General features: G+C 46.5%; 2 protein-coding genes across 6 annotated transcripts in view; one reads left to right on the top strand and one right to left on the bottom strand.

Annotated features, from left to right (window-relative positions):
- The window catches only part of LIN54 (lin-54 DREAM MuvB core complex component), a 39,820-nt gene extending 28,741 nt beyond the window's left edge, over positions 1 to 11,079 (top strand). For all 4 annotated transcript variants that reach the window (XM_063156685.1, XM_063156688.1, XM_063156684.1 and 1 more), the window contains 9 exons: positions 147 to 363; positions 1,044 to 1,117; positions 1,273 to 1,470; positions 3,080 to 3,171; positions 4,349 to 4,420; positions 6,710 to 6,812; positions 7,006 to 7,143; positions 7,865 to 8,067; positions 8,386 to 11,079. In XM_063156685.1, the coding sequence (XP_063012755.1) occupies positions 147 to 363; positions 1,044 to 1,117; positions 1,273 to 1,470; positions 3,080 to 3,171; positions 4,349 to 4,420; positions 6,710 to 6,812; positions 7,006 to 7,143; positions 7,865 to 8,067; positions 8,386 to 8,587 (1,299 nt within the window). In that variant the 3' untranslated portion in view covers positions 8,588 to 11,079. The remainder of the gene's footprint in view (positions 1 to 146; positions 364 to 1,043; positions 1,118 to 1,272; positions 1,471 to 3,079; positions 3,172 to 4,348; positions 4,421 to 6,709; positions 6,813 to 7,005; positions 7,144 to 7,864; positions 8,068 to 8,385) is intronic.
- Positions 11,080 to 11,167: 88 nt separating this feature from the next.
- Positions 11,168 to 15,487, bottom strand: THAP9 (THAP domain containing 9). 2 transcript variants are annotated; one of them, XM_063156690.1, is made up of 3 exons: positions 15,424 to 15,487; positions 14,990 to 15,140; positions 11,168 to 14,662 (listed from the first exon to the last, which is right to left on the bottom strand). In XM_063156690.1, the coding sequence occupies exons 2-3, from the start codon at positions 15,106 to 15,108 to the stop codon at positions 12,715 to 12,717; spliced, it is 2,067 nt and encodes a 688-aa protein (XP_063012760.1). In that variant the 5' UTR covers positions 15,109 to 15,140; positions 15,424 to 15,487; the 3' UTR covers positions 11,168 to 12,714. The 2 variants fall into 2 exon arrangements, with proteins under 2 accessions (XP_063012760.1, XP_063012759.1); XM_063156689.1 differs by having other exon boundaries at positions 15,396 to 15,474.
- Positions 15,488 to 16,226: the final 739 nt, after the last annotated feature.

Here is a 16,226-nt window from a genome sequence, read left to right as displayed (position 1 = left end):
GAAAGCAAAAAGAGGGTAACTGTCTTCCCTCTCAAGGGTACAAATGTTATGCTAGAGTTGCTCACTGACAAATTGAGAAATAAACATATTGATGTTCTTTCTGCCTTTGTACAAGTAACTTTGTGCTGTCTGTGTTGGCTTAACAGGCTGTGAAATCAGCAGTGCAGACCATTACTGTAGGAGGAGTGGGTACATCTCAATTTAAGACAATTATTCCCTTGGCAACTGCACCCAATGTTCAGCAGATTCAGGTACCTGGGAGCAAGTTCCATTATGTCAGACTCGTTACTGCCACAACAGCCAGTAGTTCAACCCAATCTGCCAGTCAAAATCCCAGTACGAATACTCAGCCTCTGCAACAGGGTAAGTGCTGCTGGGGACACTGTCTGAAGCCTCTGTTGGGTTTTTCTTTCATGTTTGTTCTGTAACAATTAAAATGAATACATAACAGAGATCTGTGAAGACTGCCAGATGTACTTGGTTTTGTGGTAAGACTTCCATAAATTCCATATTCTGTTGCTACCTCTGGTCTGTATGTGAAAATGCTCCTTTGTGTCAAACTGCTCTGTAGTTGGGCCTGAATCCTGGGAGCATGCTTTTCCCTAGTTGACCGAATTTCATGGCCTCTCCCATCTCCTTTATATGAAGAGTGTGAAGGCAGGACAGCCCACAAGCATATTGCCAAAACTCCTGTAACATGAAGATCCTTCCATGTAAATTGCTTTAGAAGTGTCAGGTGTTTTTGCTGGTTTCTGTCCATGCTTTCCAGAGGGCTGATGGAATAAAAGATTTCAAAGGGAAAAGGGAAGTAAGGGAAGTCCAGTGTCCAGAGGAGGTCTGCCCCTGGCTGGTTTTTTAATCCATTGCTGTGAAATGTGTGCCATAGACCTGTTTACAAAGGTGTTGGCATGCAACACTTGGGTGTAGACATGAGTTACAGTGCTAAGTACCTCTGTGTTGTGCACATGTGACAGTCTGAAGGGCTGAACTGTGGATTTGGAGTGACTAACACGCATTGATGTGATGTTGTTTCTTGACCCCAGCGAAGCCCGTGGTGGTGAACGCGACCCCTGTGCGGATGTCAGTTCCCATAGTGCCAGCACAGACTGTGAAACAGGTGAGTTGGCTCTAAGTCATGTAATAGTCCTGACCTGGTTTGGCTGCACAGAGAAAAGTCTGCTTCCAGCTCTGTAAAGAACTGTTCTGCTAATCAAAGTGTGTTCTGAATGACTGAAACACTGGTTTCATAAAGAGCTCTTTTCTCTCTCTCAGGTGGTGCCCAAACCAATCAACTCAACTTCTCAAATAGTCACTACCAGTCAGCCCCAACAAAGACTTATCATGCCAGCCACTCCACTGCCACAGATCCAGCCCAACCTCACCAACCTCCCCCCAGGCACTGTGCTGGCGCCAGCCCCTGGCACAGGAAATGTTGGCTATGCAGTCCTTCCAGCTCAGTATGTCACACAGGTATGGCATTTCCCAGAGATGGTTATGTAAATGCTGCTCTTGTGGAATATTCTGCCTTTCTCTTAAAGGTTTCTGCTCTGTGACTGCCACCTGACACTGAGGCAACAGTTTCTGTTAGGGGGACCCTTGGCAGAATGACGATGGCACTTTAATTTCAATCATGGTTGCAATTAAAGCTTTGTTTTCTCAAAGGAGTTTTTATTAGCATAATAACACAGCATTTCTGTAGGCAGAATGAGTGTAGTGCAATTTTGAGTGGTGTAGTACAGAATTTATAATACCAACTTACTCGAATCACCTAGATCTCAACTTGGAATTTCTAATCACCTAGACCCTGCATATTGGGTCAGATCTTGATGAACAGTTTGCTTCATCACTTTAGCAATCATAACCTAGACTTGAAAATCATATGAAAGAGTACAGGTCACTTAGGACTTGCAACAGCTTGATTTTATAACTGCTCTGTGTGCTCTAACACTTCCCTGGTCCCTGACAGTCACCACCAGGAATCCTGGGACCTGTAGTGAGAGGAAGAAGAAATTCTATTGTTTTGTCTGCTTGGTTCACCGCACCTTCAGGGCCTGATGATGAGAAGAAAGGCAGCATATATGTGACCTGCTTGGTCACAGAGAATGGCTGTCTTCATTATAAAATGGTGTTAGTTAATGCTAAGCACATTGCCAGGGGTCAGAAGCAGCTGGTACCAGTCACTCCAGCTGAGGACTAGGGATTAGATTTTTGCTCTTTGCCAGGATCTGACCAGGATGAAAAGGGAATAAATGAAATGTTCTGCTGAAGTCTGACAATTGTAGAAACAAATACATATTCTGATATTTCCTGGCATTACTGGTACCAGACTGGTTTCTGGTTGCCTTTTGATTTTGTCACAGTTGCAGTTTGACCCTGAAGATTGTTACTGTGTCCTTCCAGTCTAGATCTCCAAATTTTACTTAACACTAGCATCTGTTGGACCTCTCCTCTGAGGTTTGTGTTCCAGTCACAGCCTGTCCCCGTTTGCCTGGCCCCAGCAGGTCTGTATCTTGCCATGTGCCAATATGTCCCCAGAACCTGTCCCAGCAGGAGCAAACAGCTGCTTGTAGGTAATGCTAAAGAAGGTAGCCCAGAGCAGTGTTGTTTGGCAGGTTCTTATGAGATTTTGGGTTTTTAATGTGAAAAATAAATGGTGGGTTCAGGTATGCAGAGGAGTTGGAATGCAAACCATTTTGCTTACTTTCATAATAAGTGGCTTGTATATAAAGGAAGCTACTAATTTGTGCAGGAAGTGATTCTGCTCTTTTAGGGGGAAAATGAGCATGTTTTTAGGAACAGGAGCTGTTTGTGGTCTGAACATTTCTGTGTGTTAACCCTGTCATCTGTATGGATCTAGACACTGTGATGGACAACAAAAAGTACAATCTAAAATAATATTTTTATGCTAAGTATGGAGGCAGGAAGTTGCCACCTGGTCCAAGTTCTGTAAGCGTCTAAAAGTGTTCTTAGAAGCAAGTTATTTTTGTAGCAATATCTGGAAAGCTAATTTAAAGACTAGACACATCCTCTTTGTTTATAATTTCTTTCATGTCAAGCATTAACCTTTTTGTTTTGTTAGCTCCAACAGTCATCCTATGTATCCATAGCAAGCAACACTGGCTTCACAGGGACATCCAGTGTCCAGTCCCAGGCACGGCTGCCATTTAATGGGTAAGAGTTCTGAAAAAAATCCCCAAACCTGTAGAATAGGCTGCTTGAATAAGCATGAGGTCTTGGAGTTTGGTTTGGGGAATTCTCAAGTCTGCTGTGGTGTGATTTTTACCTCTGACTGAAGGGTCAGACATGGATCTCTCTGACATTTGAGCCAGTCTCTTGATCAAGGCTGTGTTTTCCTTTCTGTTTTTTGAATTCATGTAGCAGGAAGTTGACCTGAAAGCTCCCTGTTGCTCTTTTTTTTTTATTTGCAGCAGCACCTGTGAGCTACAGGCCTCAAGTATTTCTCAATATTGCTGCAGAGAGGTTCTGGACAGCATATAAGCTAGATGCTTAACACATGCAGAAATTGAGCCAAATAGCAAAATGAATCCTGATAGGAGGCTTTGGGTTTTTTCAGTCTTGCATTTTTCCTTTAAGGATGAAAATAACAGCTAACATATATTATTTTCCCTTTGCCAATCCAGCAGGCTTAGCTGTTCTGCACAGTCCTTTTGTGTTACTGTTTGCTGGAAATTGTGAACATGAAGTTGCTTTTTGTTGCTGCAGCCTCAACTGATGCAAACTAATCCCAAATCCAGATGCAGCTATTCAAATGAACGGGTTTGATTTAATCTCCCTGGTATTACGTGCAGAAATTGCTGGATAGGGATGGAATAAATCTCATCAGATGTGATTAGTGTCACAAAATCCAAGTCTCAGGAGCAGTTCAAGACTGTGTCTGCTATAGAATTTATCTGAAAACTGAATACTGTGGTTTGCCTTGCTTTCCCATTATTCCAGAGGGGGTATTTTTTTGTTTTGGATTTTTTTAATTCCAAGGAGAACAAAAGAAAAGGCACAGTCACGTTGCATGAATTTTGGTTGGTTCTGGTCCCACTGAAGGGATTCTGGGGAAGGTTTCCCTGACTCCAGTTTTTAGTTATGTTTCCTCTAGCTTTAAAGCCTAATTTCTACTTCAGGCATGCATCCAAATTTGCAGCAAATAATCCATCTCTTTCTGGGTTGCAAAGGCACTATTTATAACAGTTACTTAAACACAGTCAGCCAAAAATCTAATGCAAGGGGAAGAGAAAGATTTTTTTCAAAGTTTTTATTTTGAGCTGTTTACATGAATTTAAAATAGGAAGAAACTGATAAAACTGTAAATATAAATGCCCTTTTCTCCCCCCAGAATAATTTCTTCTGAGTCTGCAAACCGCCCCAGGAAGCCTTGCAATTGTACTAAGTCTCTGTGTTTGAAATTGTAAGTACAGCTTGGTACAGTTTTTTTTTCTTTTAAGCCTTATTTTTAACATCACAAATGTGCACCAAGTATCAGAATATAATGGTTTGAAGTACATCAGAAATTTTATGTCTAGATGCTGATTTAAAGTGGATATTGCAGAGCCTGTGTCATTTTGCAGCTCCTGTGAGCTATATGGACCATAACATATAAAATTGTCTGATTTTGCATTGTGTACCATGGTGGAGCCAATTCCACTCAGCAGCTCTGGTTGCCTTGTTGGTACCATGAGTGAAATGGTATCTCTTGGTATCATTTGTAGGAATTTACTGTACTTTGGTGAAGTGCATCAGTAATACCATGCTAGATCAAATACTTCAGAAAAATTGGGCTTTGTATATTTTATTAAAAGATAGAATAGACAAGTGGTTCTTCACTGATAGGTCTATCTCTTATCCAGGAGATATTGTGCTGTTCCTTTCCATGTATTTGTAAGAATTTGACACAAAAACATTTGGAGCTGAGGAGAGTTTCTTCACCTTGATCAGAGTCAGTTTACTGATATTTCTGGGACAGGAATGGGAGGAGATACTGAAATTAATCTGTGGTTCCCTGAATCCTAGACAAAGAAGAGGAAATCAGGGGTGTGGTACTTGAAGGGGAAGTGATGCAATGGCATCTGAACCCAAGTTAAGAAGTTTGTTTGAACTTTTAAGCTTGGGTGTCTTTTTGTGTAGTGCACCCACCTCTGTATGGGGAGGTGTGCCCTGCGTTTCCTGGTCTCAGACTTCTCTGTTGCATAGCAGGAAGATGTGTAGCTGTTTTTTCAGATATTTTGCATACATGACTGACCTCACACTGCCCCAATGTATTTTAGAGGTGTAGGGGTGAGGTTTTGGTACCTGAATGTGCCCTAGAAATGCTGGGAGAGGAATTGGCATCACTGGGAATAATTTGCACCTTCAGAATGCTTTAGGAAGCAAACTGTTCACTGATCTTATATGTTCTGGGCATTGGTGCAGAGCAGATGGTTAATTCACTCTGGCACAGGTGCTTTCTCACTAGTAAAACGTTTTGGGTTTTTTTTTGTCTGGAGGGGAACTTATTTTTTCCCAAATGCTCATGTAATGTAGGCACATAGCCTTTTCTACTAAGAAATCAACTCAGTTATTTTCTCTGGATTGATGCTGGCCCTGGTTCTTTTGGAAACCAGGACTATTCTACCACTGAATTTTAAAAAAGAAAGGAGAGCTATTACAGGTTGTAAAAGCTTTTGATTTAGTTTTGTCTCTGGGACCATTCAAGATGCTAAAAATCTCCAAAATCCAGTTCAACCTAATGAAGGGTTGCAGTGAGCGCCAGGGCAGCCCTAATCTCATTTACGTCATGCAAGGCTGGGCAAGCCACAGAAGGCCTGTTTAGCAATGGGTTTAGGCTTCAAAAAATGACCACACATCCCCAGCAGGATTTGCAAAGCAAGTGAAGAGGATCAGCAGTTTTTAGCTATTAGCTGGTGGTAGTCCTGGAAGCTTTGAAACATGTTGGAGTTTGTTGTGGCCTAAGGCCATGTTTGAGCTGGGAACGAATGTGGAATTTACATGTATTAGATCTGTGAGTCTGTGGATTGGTGAGATATTGTTTTTGATGGGAGGCACCAGAGGTGCATAAGAGGCATGGCAACATGATTGGCTTTCCCTGTCCATGTTTTGCTGCTTTTTGTTCATATATGTGTCCCTTTTTAAAGTCTGCTTTGTCCTCATTCAGATCCTTCCCCTGGTTGCTGAGATGTACCAATTGTTATCCCTTTTCTCTTCTTCCATCCCAGCTCAAGGGCAAAACTAACAACAAAAAAAGCTCCTTTCTGGGTTAGTTTGCCTGTGAACTGTCACTCCAATTGCTTGCCTTTTGTTTTGGCTGTATGAGGGCTCCTGGCTTGGGCTGACTGGCTCGGGAGCTGGCTGTAAGGTGGCTGCAGCAGACTGGGCCTCAATATGTGGGTGACTCAAGAGTCACGCTCAGAAGTCTCATTAACTTCTCTGGCTGCTTGGGGGACTTGTGCTATGTGATGAGCTCAGGGGACACCCTTGAGCTCCTCCTGTGTCTTTAGACAGCTGCTAGACTTGCACTAGAGAGGATTTTGGCTCTGCAGTGAGGTTGGTACTGCTTGTGTGTGTGGAGTTGAGCATAGGATGACTCTTACCCATATTGATGCCAGAGTAAGGACTTCTGGTACTGCAGTGTGGGAGTCAATACTCACACATCAATGTAATGGTCAATATTTACAAATGCCTTCTGCATCTTCTGTTTCAGGTATTGTGACTGTTTTGCAAACGGTGAATTCTGCAATAACTGCAACTGTACAAATTGTTATAACAACCTGGACCATGAAAATGATAGGCAAAAAGCAATAAAGGTGAGGGGCCTCTTCCCCTGCCCCCTGGGATCAAAGTCATTTAGTTTCTTTTTTCTGAAGCTCCAGAGTGGGGCAGAGTGGGTGTATAATGCCCTGATCTCCTCCCACATGTGCAAGGCTTAAGTCCTTTTATTGCACCTCTAAATTCTGCTCCCTGCATGCAATGACTGACCCTTTGGGTCTGCATTGACAGGCCTGCCTGGACAGAAACCCTGAAGCCTTCAAGCCCAAAATAGGGAAAGGAAAGGAGGGAGAATCGGATCGGAGGCACAGCAAAGGGTGTAACTGTAAGCGCTCGGGATGTCTCAAAAACTACTGCGAATGTTATGAGGTATGAAGCATTATCTCATTTGAACAATAGCAGCTTTTCTCTTTTAGTGTAGTGACTTCTCTCATTTGCTTTGTCTCTTCCTTGTATTGCTATAATGTTTTCTCTTCTGTTTGTTTTCATTACTGAAATGCTTCCTCTTCTCCCAGAAGTTTGCAAATAGAATGCCATGTACATGGAAAAATTGGTTGCTACTGTTCTGTAATTTTAATTTTAAACAATTTAACAACTTTGAACTTAGGCTTGGATTTGTTCTTTACTGAATATCACCATTTCCTAAAGAAATCTACTGTACCAAGTCCCTAGGAGGAGTTGAAGCAGCATCCCACAGATGCTGTGGGATAGAATGTGTCTGTGGAATTCAAAAGCAGAAGTTGTTACTTCATCTGCTAACTGATCAGTCTGTGAATGTAGAGACAGTGTAGAGACAGACTGCCCTTTCTCAAAACTCAGCTATCTAAATTACACCTGAAACTGGAGGTTGATGAAGAAAGGGATGAGTGGGAAACCACTTATTTACATTCTATGCTCTATGATTCGATTGAAGTATACATCTGGGACATCTCAACTTGAGGTAAGAATTAAGAGAGAAGACCACTGCTTGAGAGTTGGCTCTAGTGGTTAGTTGGTAAGAGATTAAAATAAGATCTCCTTTTTGTTGTGGTTTCTCATAAGGGGAGTCAAACTTGCAACAGGTTTCTTATGTTTTGTTTGTTTCTTTCAGGCAAAAATCATGTGTTCTTCCATATGCAAATGCATTGGCTGTAAAAATTTTGAAGAAAGCCCGGAGCGAAAGACATTGATGCATTTAGCAGATGCTGCAGAGGTCAGGGTGCAGCAGCAGACTGCTGCAAAGACCAAGTTATCTTCCCAGATCTCAGACTTGCTGACAAGGCCAGCACCAGCACTCAGCAGTGGTGGTGGGAAGTAAGTTAATACTGCACCCTCTTTGAGTTTTGTGTTTCATGTGTGTGACAGGTATGTCCCTGTTGTCTCTGAGCCTTGTTTGTGTATGCTGTAGAGGAGGGTGCAGTCAGGTGAATGGAACACTTTGTTCCTGTAACAGTAGAGATTCTGCCCCACCAGTTCCTTTGGCTGGTAACTGAGGCTTATTCACTGTCTAAAGGCCCTTGGAAGCAATAGGACAGGTGAAATCTCATCAGTCCTCACACCAAAAAGTTGCCAGCCCTGGAGTTAGTCCCTTTGTGTTTTTGCAGACACTAAGTGGATGTTGCTTTGTTTCAGGCTGCCCTTCACATTTGTCACCAAGGAGGTGGCCGATGCAACCTGTGAATGCCTCCTGGCCCAGGCAGAGCAGGCGGAGAAGACGGGCAAGTCCAAAGCTGCGGCAGAGCGCATGATCCTGGAGGAGTTTGGGCGCTGTCTGATGAGGGTTATCAGCTCTGCAGGGAAGTCCAAAGGTGACCCTTGTGCCATGAACTGCTGACTCGTGCACATGAGCCACAATGAAGCGGACTCAACAGAACACTTAAGGCACAGGGACACTTTGGTTTAGCATAAAGGATGGATTTAATAATATTTGTTAATTTGGTGCTTGTTGTAAATTGACCCATGTAAGATTGAAACGAGAAATTCTTTTATAACAAGATGTAGAGCCTTTTAAATCTTAGCTAAATCCTCTTCTATGTCAGACAATACCTAAAAGTCAGTTCTTCTTCCCAATGTACAGCTTTTACCCTGGGTTTCTTTAACATTAGATGTGTTCTCCCCTTTCCCCCAGAATAATTGTCTGAAGGGCATATATAAATTATTATAATATATATTATTTACAGTGTATGGATTTGCATCACTGTGCATACAGGAAAACACAGGTGATGTCAACAGCCAGGTCATGCTTTTGCTGACAGGCCTGTATATGGAGGTACCAGTGTATCCAAGAGAATTCTGAAAGGAAATAGGTAGAAATAAGCATCTAAATGGAAGGTAGTACTTGTATTTAGGACCTGACACAGCATGTCCCTGTAGTGCATGGAGCACTGTGAGATAATGCAGAGGGGTTGCTTGCAGATATAGCACTGAGCAAGTGGTGGAGAATGTTTCTGGAGCAGGGCCCAAGGAGTATAGAGGTGAATGGCATTACAGGGAATTTTTGATAGGAATGGGGCAGAGTGCTCAGGTGTTTCTTAAGCTGGAACTGGAAGAGAGTGGCCTGTCCTCAGCAGTGAGGAAGAGCAGGCATGCCACAATGCCAGGCTGTCTGCCCAGTGTAGTGTTACCTAAGTGTGTAGCAGATTGATGTTGTTGTTTGGGTGAAGCTTGGTTTTTCAGAGGTCTGCAGCAGCCTGATCCCTCACTGGAAGTAGGGCTGTGCAGTCCCTTGTTTTCCAGGATCAAGCTGTAACCTTGGGAAAGTGTTTAGGCCTGAGAAGCTGAAGTCACTGGAGATGACAATCTGCATCTGAATCGACTTGCAAATGCGGGTAGGGATCATGTTCAGCCTGCTGTGGGTATGCAGGATGCTGCTCCTCTCCATGCTGGCAATTTACTTGGCATAAAGGCTCTTTTAGTGTTGTTTAGAATAATGGTGAGAGCTGTGATCAGAGAAAGTACTAGCACAGAATCAGGATTGCTACAAAACCAGACACAAATCCTTTTACACTAAATGGGGGGCAATCAGCTATAGCTGGGCACAGACTAAGGCAGGGGATTTTTTTCAGTATTTGTTACAGGCAATATCATATCACATTTTTGATAGTGGAATACATTTGCAGAATTAACCTGGTGGGTTACTTACCTATCATGAACATCCATTAACCATGTTTAATCAGAGGCATTTTTATTACCTGTCTCACTGCAGCCTGAACTGCTATGTTTTTCCAAAAGGGATTTTGCATTCCTTCTATAAAACTGTAAATACAGAGAAATGCAGGGCCAGGCTGGGGAGAGGTAGGGGCTAGGCACACCAGCAGCAGAGATTTGTGCCTCTGTGTGTGACGGCAGTAGGGTGGGAGGATGCTTCACCTCCCAGCCCTGTGCACTGCACAGAAGGCCCTTGACCCTTCCCTGGTGCCTCCTTGAAATGCCTGGGAGGCATGAAGGGCTTGGGAGGCAGTCAGCAGCAGTGGTGGGCTCACAGACCAGGTCTGACCTGCCTGAAGGGCTCTGTCTGCTAAGGACATCTCCCTGAGCACAAATAGCAGTGTTTGTGCAAATCTCTGAAAAGGGAATCCACCTCTCCTGTAAGTAAATGCCACGTTTTTTCATTATTAGGACTTGGATTTACTAAAAAATCAGTGCAGTAACTTTACCTGTAGATAGTGCAGATATTCTATTCCCTTCTAGTGACCTAATATAGTCTGTCCAGTAAGATTTGTATAAATGTAAATTAGTGTAAGTGAATAAAGTAATACCTACTTACGTTATTTTTCAAACAGATTGCAATATGCCTTTTGTTTAGACTTCAATCTGTGTTAATTTTGTATATATTCAGTGTCTTACTCTAAATTGCACCTTTTGTGATGTGTATTTATATACAGTGTGCAAAAGCACTTGTGAAATTTAGATTACAGTTGTAATTATGTATGATGGCATTGCTGGAGAATATTTTGCTTGTAAAGACTTTGAAGGTGCAATCAAATGCTCTTAGTTCTTCTATTTTGTTTTGAACAAGCTTTCTCAAATATTAAGCTTGGATGTCTCTCTCCCTTCTCCCTGGTGTAGAGTGTATGAATTGGTTTTTGTACTTCCTTAGCCATTTGCATCAAACTGCTGGACAAGATTAACAGTCAAGTTCATCCAGTTACATAAAAAATAATTGGGAATGGGGCAAGGATTCATTTTATAGTTCTGTTTACATCCAAAAGTAGAAAAATTAAATTTATATTTACAAGACCTATTCAAAGAATACACTTTTCTATATTGTACAAATAAAACAGTCAGATAAATCACAAAAAATAAACATTTATACTATTCTGTAAATATGATTTTTTTGCACTCCTTTGCTTCAGCACTGACAAATATACACAGGTTTGTCACTGAAAGATCAAAATAAATTGTTAATACTAGGTCCACTTCTGATGCAAGTGATGACTTGGATTTTCAGTGTGAGACCAAATGCTACCAGAGATAAATAAATATCCCTTGGTTTACTGGTGTGCTGTCATGCACAGCAATCCATTGCACAGTTCATAACTACTTCATCTTAGGGCTGGAGGTAGAGACAGTGCAAGTGCTCCAACATTACATGATTGCAACCAATCTGTCACTGAGATTTCAGCATTTTGCCAAATGTTGTCCCAAAAATCACATACAGAGGGGAGGGAATAATTTCCTGCAAAGTCTCTTGTAGCTGAAATGGCTCTGTGACTCTGATGGCTTCAACGTGGTTTTTTGCATAGGTATTTGGATTGGGGAAAGAAAAGCCCAGAGGTTCTGGTTTGTTCCTCCCAGCAGTGATTGTATGGATTCCTGTGGTGCTGCTGCTCTCCAAGCAGAGCTTGAGGGGTTGGGTGCAGCAGAACTAAGGGAAGGAGGAGAAACCCAAACCAGCCAGGGACAGTTTTGTCAAGTCACTGGTAGGCAGAATGATAGCTTTAATATTATTACTGCCTAGGATGTGGCAGATCCCCAGTTTTCATCCCAGTTCTATCATGGATCTTGAAAGTGACTGAACAGCAGGCTTTGTGGGAATTAGTTGCCTTCCATCTCTATGGATGCAACTCCAGTTCTGCATGGCAAAGGGAAACCCCTTGGCAGCAGTTCTGCCAAACTCTGCTATTCCAGGCAAAGCACTGGAGGCAGCTTCCTGCCATGGAAATGAACTACCTCAAGCAGCCTCTCCTACTTGGTGACATCAAAGCTATGCTTCAAGTGATCAGTGGAAACATTGAAAGGAGGGTGTCGTGTGCCCTGGGCTGCAGGACACAGGCCAGCCCTGGGAGGATGGGGCTGTGAAATGAGAACTGAAATGCTTGCCCTGCTGCAGCACACCCATGTATTCCTGCCCCTGGAGGAGGCTATTGGTGCTCCTGGATGCCACTGGACACAACAATCTGGTACAGGCTTAGGACTGATCCAGAGGATCTAGACTGGACCAGCATGTTTAGCTGTTTGATGGGACAGTGAAAGGAGATTAGAGCTTGTGTACAGCTTGAGTGCCACTTGCTTCTCACATCTTTATTTTCCTATTTAAGCTTTCCTGCCCCCAGCTCTTATAAAGCACATCTTTTTGGTGAGATCAAAGTGCCAGTGCACGTGATTCCCTGCAACCCCATAAAATACCAGTTTTCTTCTGGCAAGAGTACTTGCAGCACTAAAACCATCCAGCACTTCCAGGGACACTGCAGAGTGTCCCTGGAAGTGCTGCCCCAGGCACCTGGAGCAACCCTGGCTCATCCTGACCTGCCATGAAGTTTCATGAAATACTGCAGGACTGCTAGACAGGACAGGGCATTCCTTGCTTTGCTCAGTTAAACTCTGCTTAGGAGGTTTGCAGTGACCCAATACACCAGTGCTTATCAGCACTAGTTTTGCCAGCATTGTTTCCTCATGTGTTGCCTAGATCTGTCCAGCACTGAGCTCAGCAAGGAACAGCCATCCCTAGAACCAGAGTACTCAGTAAGACCATGTGTGGGTTAAGCTTGACTGACAGCTAGCCAGTGGTGATGGAAACAAATGCTTTCCCTTCAGTCTCTTCAATCTGTGCCTTCCACAATGGTATTTCAAATTCAGGTGTTGGGTGGGCTGTGTTCTTACGTTTAAGTAACACCGTGTTATTTCCTTTACCAAGACTGTGTAGTGGTTGTTGATGCTCAGCTCCCCCTCAAATAAATGCTTTGTGAGGGTGGGAAAGAGGGGGCTTTCTTCCAGAAGCTCCTGGAAGACTTTCTGTTCTAGACACAAATGCCACAGCTTGGTATTGTTGTTGGCACCTCCTACTTTGCCATACCGGTTTAGGACTTGCTCTGAAATGCTTGTTATGTGGTGCACACTGGCAGAGGGCAGACTCACACCACCCAACTTTTGTATGTAGAGCACTGACCTGCATCTTAGCCTGCTCTCATCTGCCTCAAACAGCGAGGCAAGACAAGGCTCACACTGCAAGTCCAAGGCCAGCTGCTCGGCCACCCAGCCAGCCATGCAGGTGAGGCTCTGTGCGTGCAGTGACAGATCTGTCAGCGCATTGCTCAGGGCACAGCTGGGCAAAAGCAGGCCTGCACTGTAGGGGAACTCTGGGGCCACAGGCCTCCCAGGAGCTGGGTGATCCTGGGCACGAATGCTGCCCAGAGTTAGAGCTCTCTGAGACAGGGATACGTCCCAGGGGCTGGCAGTGCCACTGCTGGGTGGTGAGCTGGGGACCAGGCTGCAGCTGGCCAGCAGTTTGTGGTAAGCAGCCTGGAACACAGCACAGGTGGGGCTGCCATTGCTGCCACAGGCTTGCTGGAGAGCCCTAAGAAAGTGCTCCAGAGGGTCCAGGCTGAAGGCATGTGTGTGGAGGTGCTGGGAAGGAGTGCCTTTTAGACATGTGTGGTTGGAGGAAAGCCACTTGAGGCTTTCAGCATTGAGCAACAAGCTCAGAAATCCCAGTTTGCGTTTGCTCTTAATAATGTATCTCCCCACCGAGTCTGTTAAGTTGACAAAGCAGCTCCTGGCCTCATCGAAGAGGTTGCTTATTTTGGTGTAATTCCCAGCTAGCAAAGGCTCCCTTCCGTAGGGACCTCTGCCATAAAACACATCACACAGGGAGCTCATCAGCCGCACAAACTTGGCAGTCCCGCTGCAGCTCTGAAACGAGGCGAGGCCCAGCTTCTGGAGGTGCTCCAGGGCCTCAGCAACACCCTCGCTGAACAGCAGAGAGGCAGGGTTGACCTTCAGGTGGGAACTCCCTTTACTCCCAGCCCTGCCTGACCCAGGACTGCACGGCTCCAACACCTTCTGCTCGCCCAAAGCTGCCAGCTCTGTCACATGCTGCCAACACATGGTGTCACTGAGCCACTGGACCCTGTGGAAGCACTGCAGCGCATTCCTTATCAGCAGGAGGGCATGAGGAACATCAAAGAAGTATGCGATGCTGTGAGCAGAACCAGGTGGATGCTGGAAAGTGCACCGAGTCCTTTTGGGATCTATCCTGATGCCCAAAGCTCTGGCAGTCTCAGCACCACGAGCAGAGGCCCCCGATGTCACAGCCAGCACCACGATCCCAACGCTGTTCAGCTTATGGATGGCCTGACGGAGGAGCTGAGCAAGGAAGGGGCCAGATGTGCTGTTCACCAAGAAATAGCCCAGGGGAGCTGTCCAAGGGCTGGAGATGCCGACTGCCATGAGGACTATCGCTTCTGATACCAGTGGAGCTTCATCAGCATCAAGGGTGCCTGCTCCCAAGTCAACAAAGCCCGAGAGCTGCTTGCTCCGTGGGTCCCACTCCTGCTGCTTCTGCAGGGACACGTCCTGTACCAGCACAGCGCAGCAGTGGCAGGCCTGCTCCCCTCTCTCCACCTTTGCCTGAAGCTGGAGAAAAATGTCACTACTGAAGCCTGCAGCAGCCTCGTTATTAGACAGCCAGCTGGAAAAAAAAAAAAAAAAAAAAAAGCAGGATGTGATCAGGAGACGTGGTTCTGGAGAAGTTGAACAACAGGCAGCACATTTTACCACTGAGGGCATGGTCAGCCATGCCCTGAGCTGCAGAGCAGGCTGACACAAACAGGGCAAAGAAGGCAGCCCTGCTTTCCTTCATGCATAGTCCGAGTTTCTTTCCTCTAACCCCAACCAAGGAAAGCACTGACCATGCAGGGAAGTAACAAAGAAGCTTCAGGACAGATCTGTTACACCTATTTCTACACCAGTACTGGAAATACATTCTGACTGAATGAATGAATAACTAGAAACTTGCTTTGTCAGGCTGTAAGGATGAGGGAGGGGAAGAATCTTCCGTAGGTAATCATAGGCCTTAACGTGGTAGAGATGGAGAAGACAAGCAAATTGCCTCATCTCTGGTGAGTAGTTTGCCATCTGCCTCCAGCTGTGCAACTCTCGAGGCAAATCTGTTTAAGAAATCACAAAAGGGTAACTTTAGTGAAAGAAGTAAATGGCTTAAAACAGAGGGATGCTTGACACAAATGCACTGCAGAATACAAGGCAACACAGCAGGGCCTCTGGAACAACTCGGTCCTGAAGTCCGGTGTGAAGTGCAGGGCTCAGGCACGCTAGCACTGTGCCTCGCCTTTTCCTGGGTTAAGCAAAGACGCGAACCGGGGGCGAGGGAGCGCACTCTGCCTCAGCGAGCGTCCCGGCAGTACCTGAAAACTGCGCCTGCAGCAAACTCACGATTTCCTCAGACAGCTGCGGCTTTGCCGCCAGCTCCCTGAGGATGCTCGGCACGCTCCTGCGCCGGGGCGCGGGGCCGCATCTCCCGGCGGCCGCCGGCGGCTGCGCCTGGTGCTGCGGGGCGTGCGGCGGCGGCCTCGGCGGGGCGGCGCGCTGGCCCTGCAGGCTGTAGTTGTGGTCCCCGGCGGGCGGGCTGGGCAGCGGCTGCTTCAGCGCCCGCCCGGGGGTGCTGCTCTTCGTGCGGCCGGCGCCCGGCGGCTCCTGGCGGGGGAAGGAGAGGGGAGGTCACGGCACACGGCGGAACGCCCAGGGGGAGCGGGGAGCGCGCCCGGTACCCGCCCGCACCGAGGGGAGGAAGCGGGAGGGCACGGCCCCGCGCCGCAGCTTCCGCCGCAGCCCGTAGCACTCGAAGTCCCCTTCGGCGAAGTGTCGGGAGCAGAGGATGGCGCCGGGGCCGGGCCGCCACGCCCGGCGGCTCCGCGGGTCCACGCGGTTCACGGCGCGGATCCACTCGCGGCGCTGCGCGGCGTCCACCGGGAACCTGCGGCAGAGGGATACGGCGGGATGAGGGCACGGAGGGGCGGCGGGCGGGCTGCGGGGCGGGCGCACTCACTGGTGGAAGGAGATGCCGCGCTCGCGGCTCCGCCCGGTGTCGCGGGCGGTGCAGCCCAGCGCGGAGCAGCTCCGAGTCATGGCCGCCGCCACCGCTGCCGCGCACGCCGCCGCGCGCGCGCCACGGCCCGCCCGCCCATTGGCCGCCGCCGCCGCCCGCGAGCCCGGCCGCCACCTCGCCATTGGCCGGC

Source organism: Melospiza melodia, chromosome 5 (genome assembly GCF_035770615.1).
Source record: "Melospiza melodia melodia isolate bMelMel2 chromosome 5, bMelMel2.pri, whole genome shotgun sequence".
In the NCBI taxonomy this organism is placed as follows: domain Eukaryota; kingdom Metazoa; phylum Chordata; class Aves; order Passeriformes; family Passerellidae; genus Melospiza; species Melospiza melodia.
This window is presented reverse-complemented; position numbering and strand designations above follow the sequence as displayed.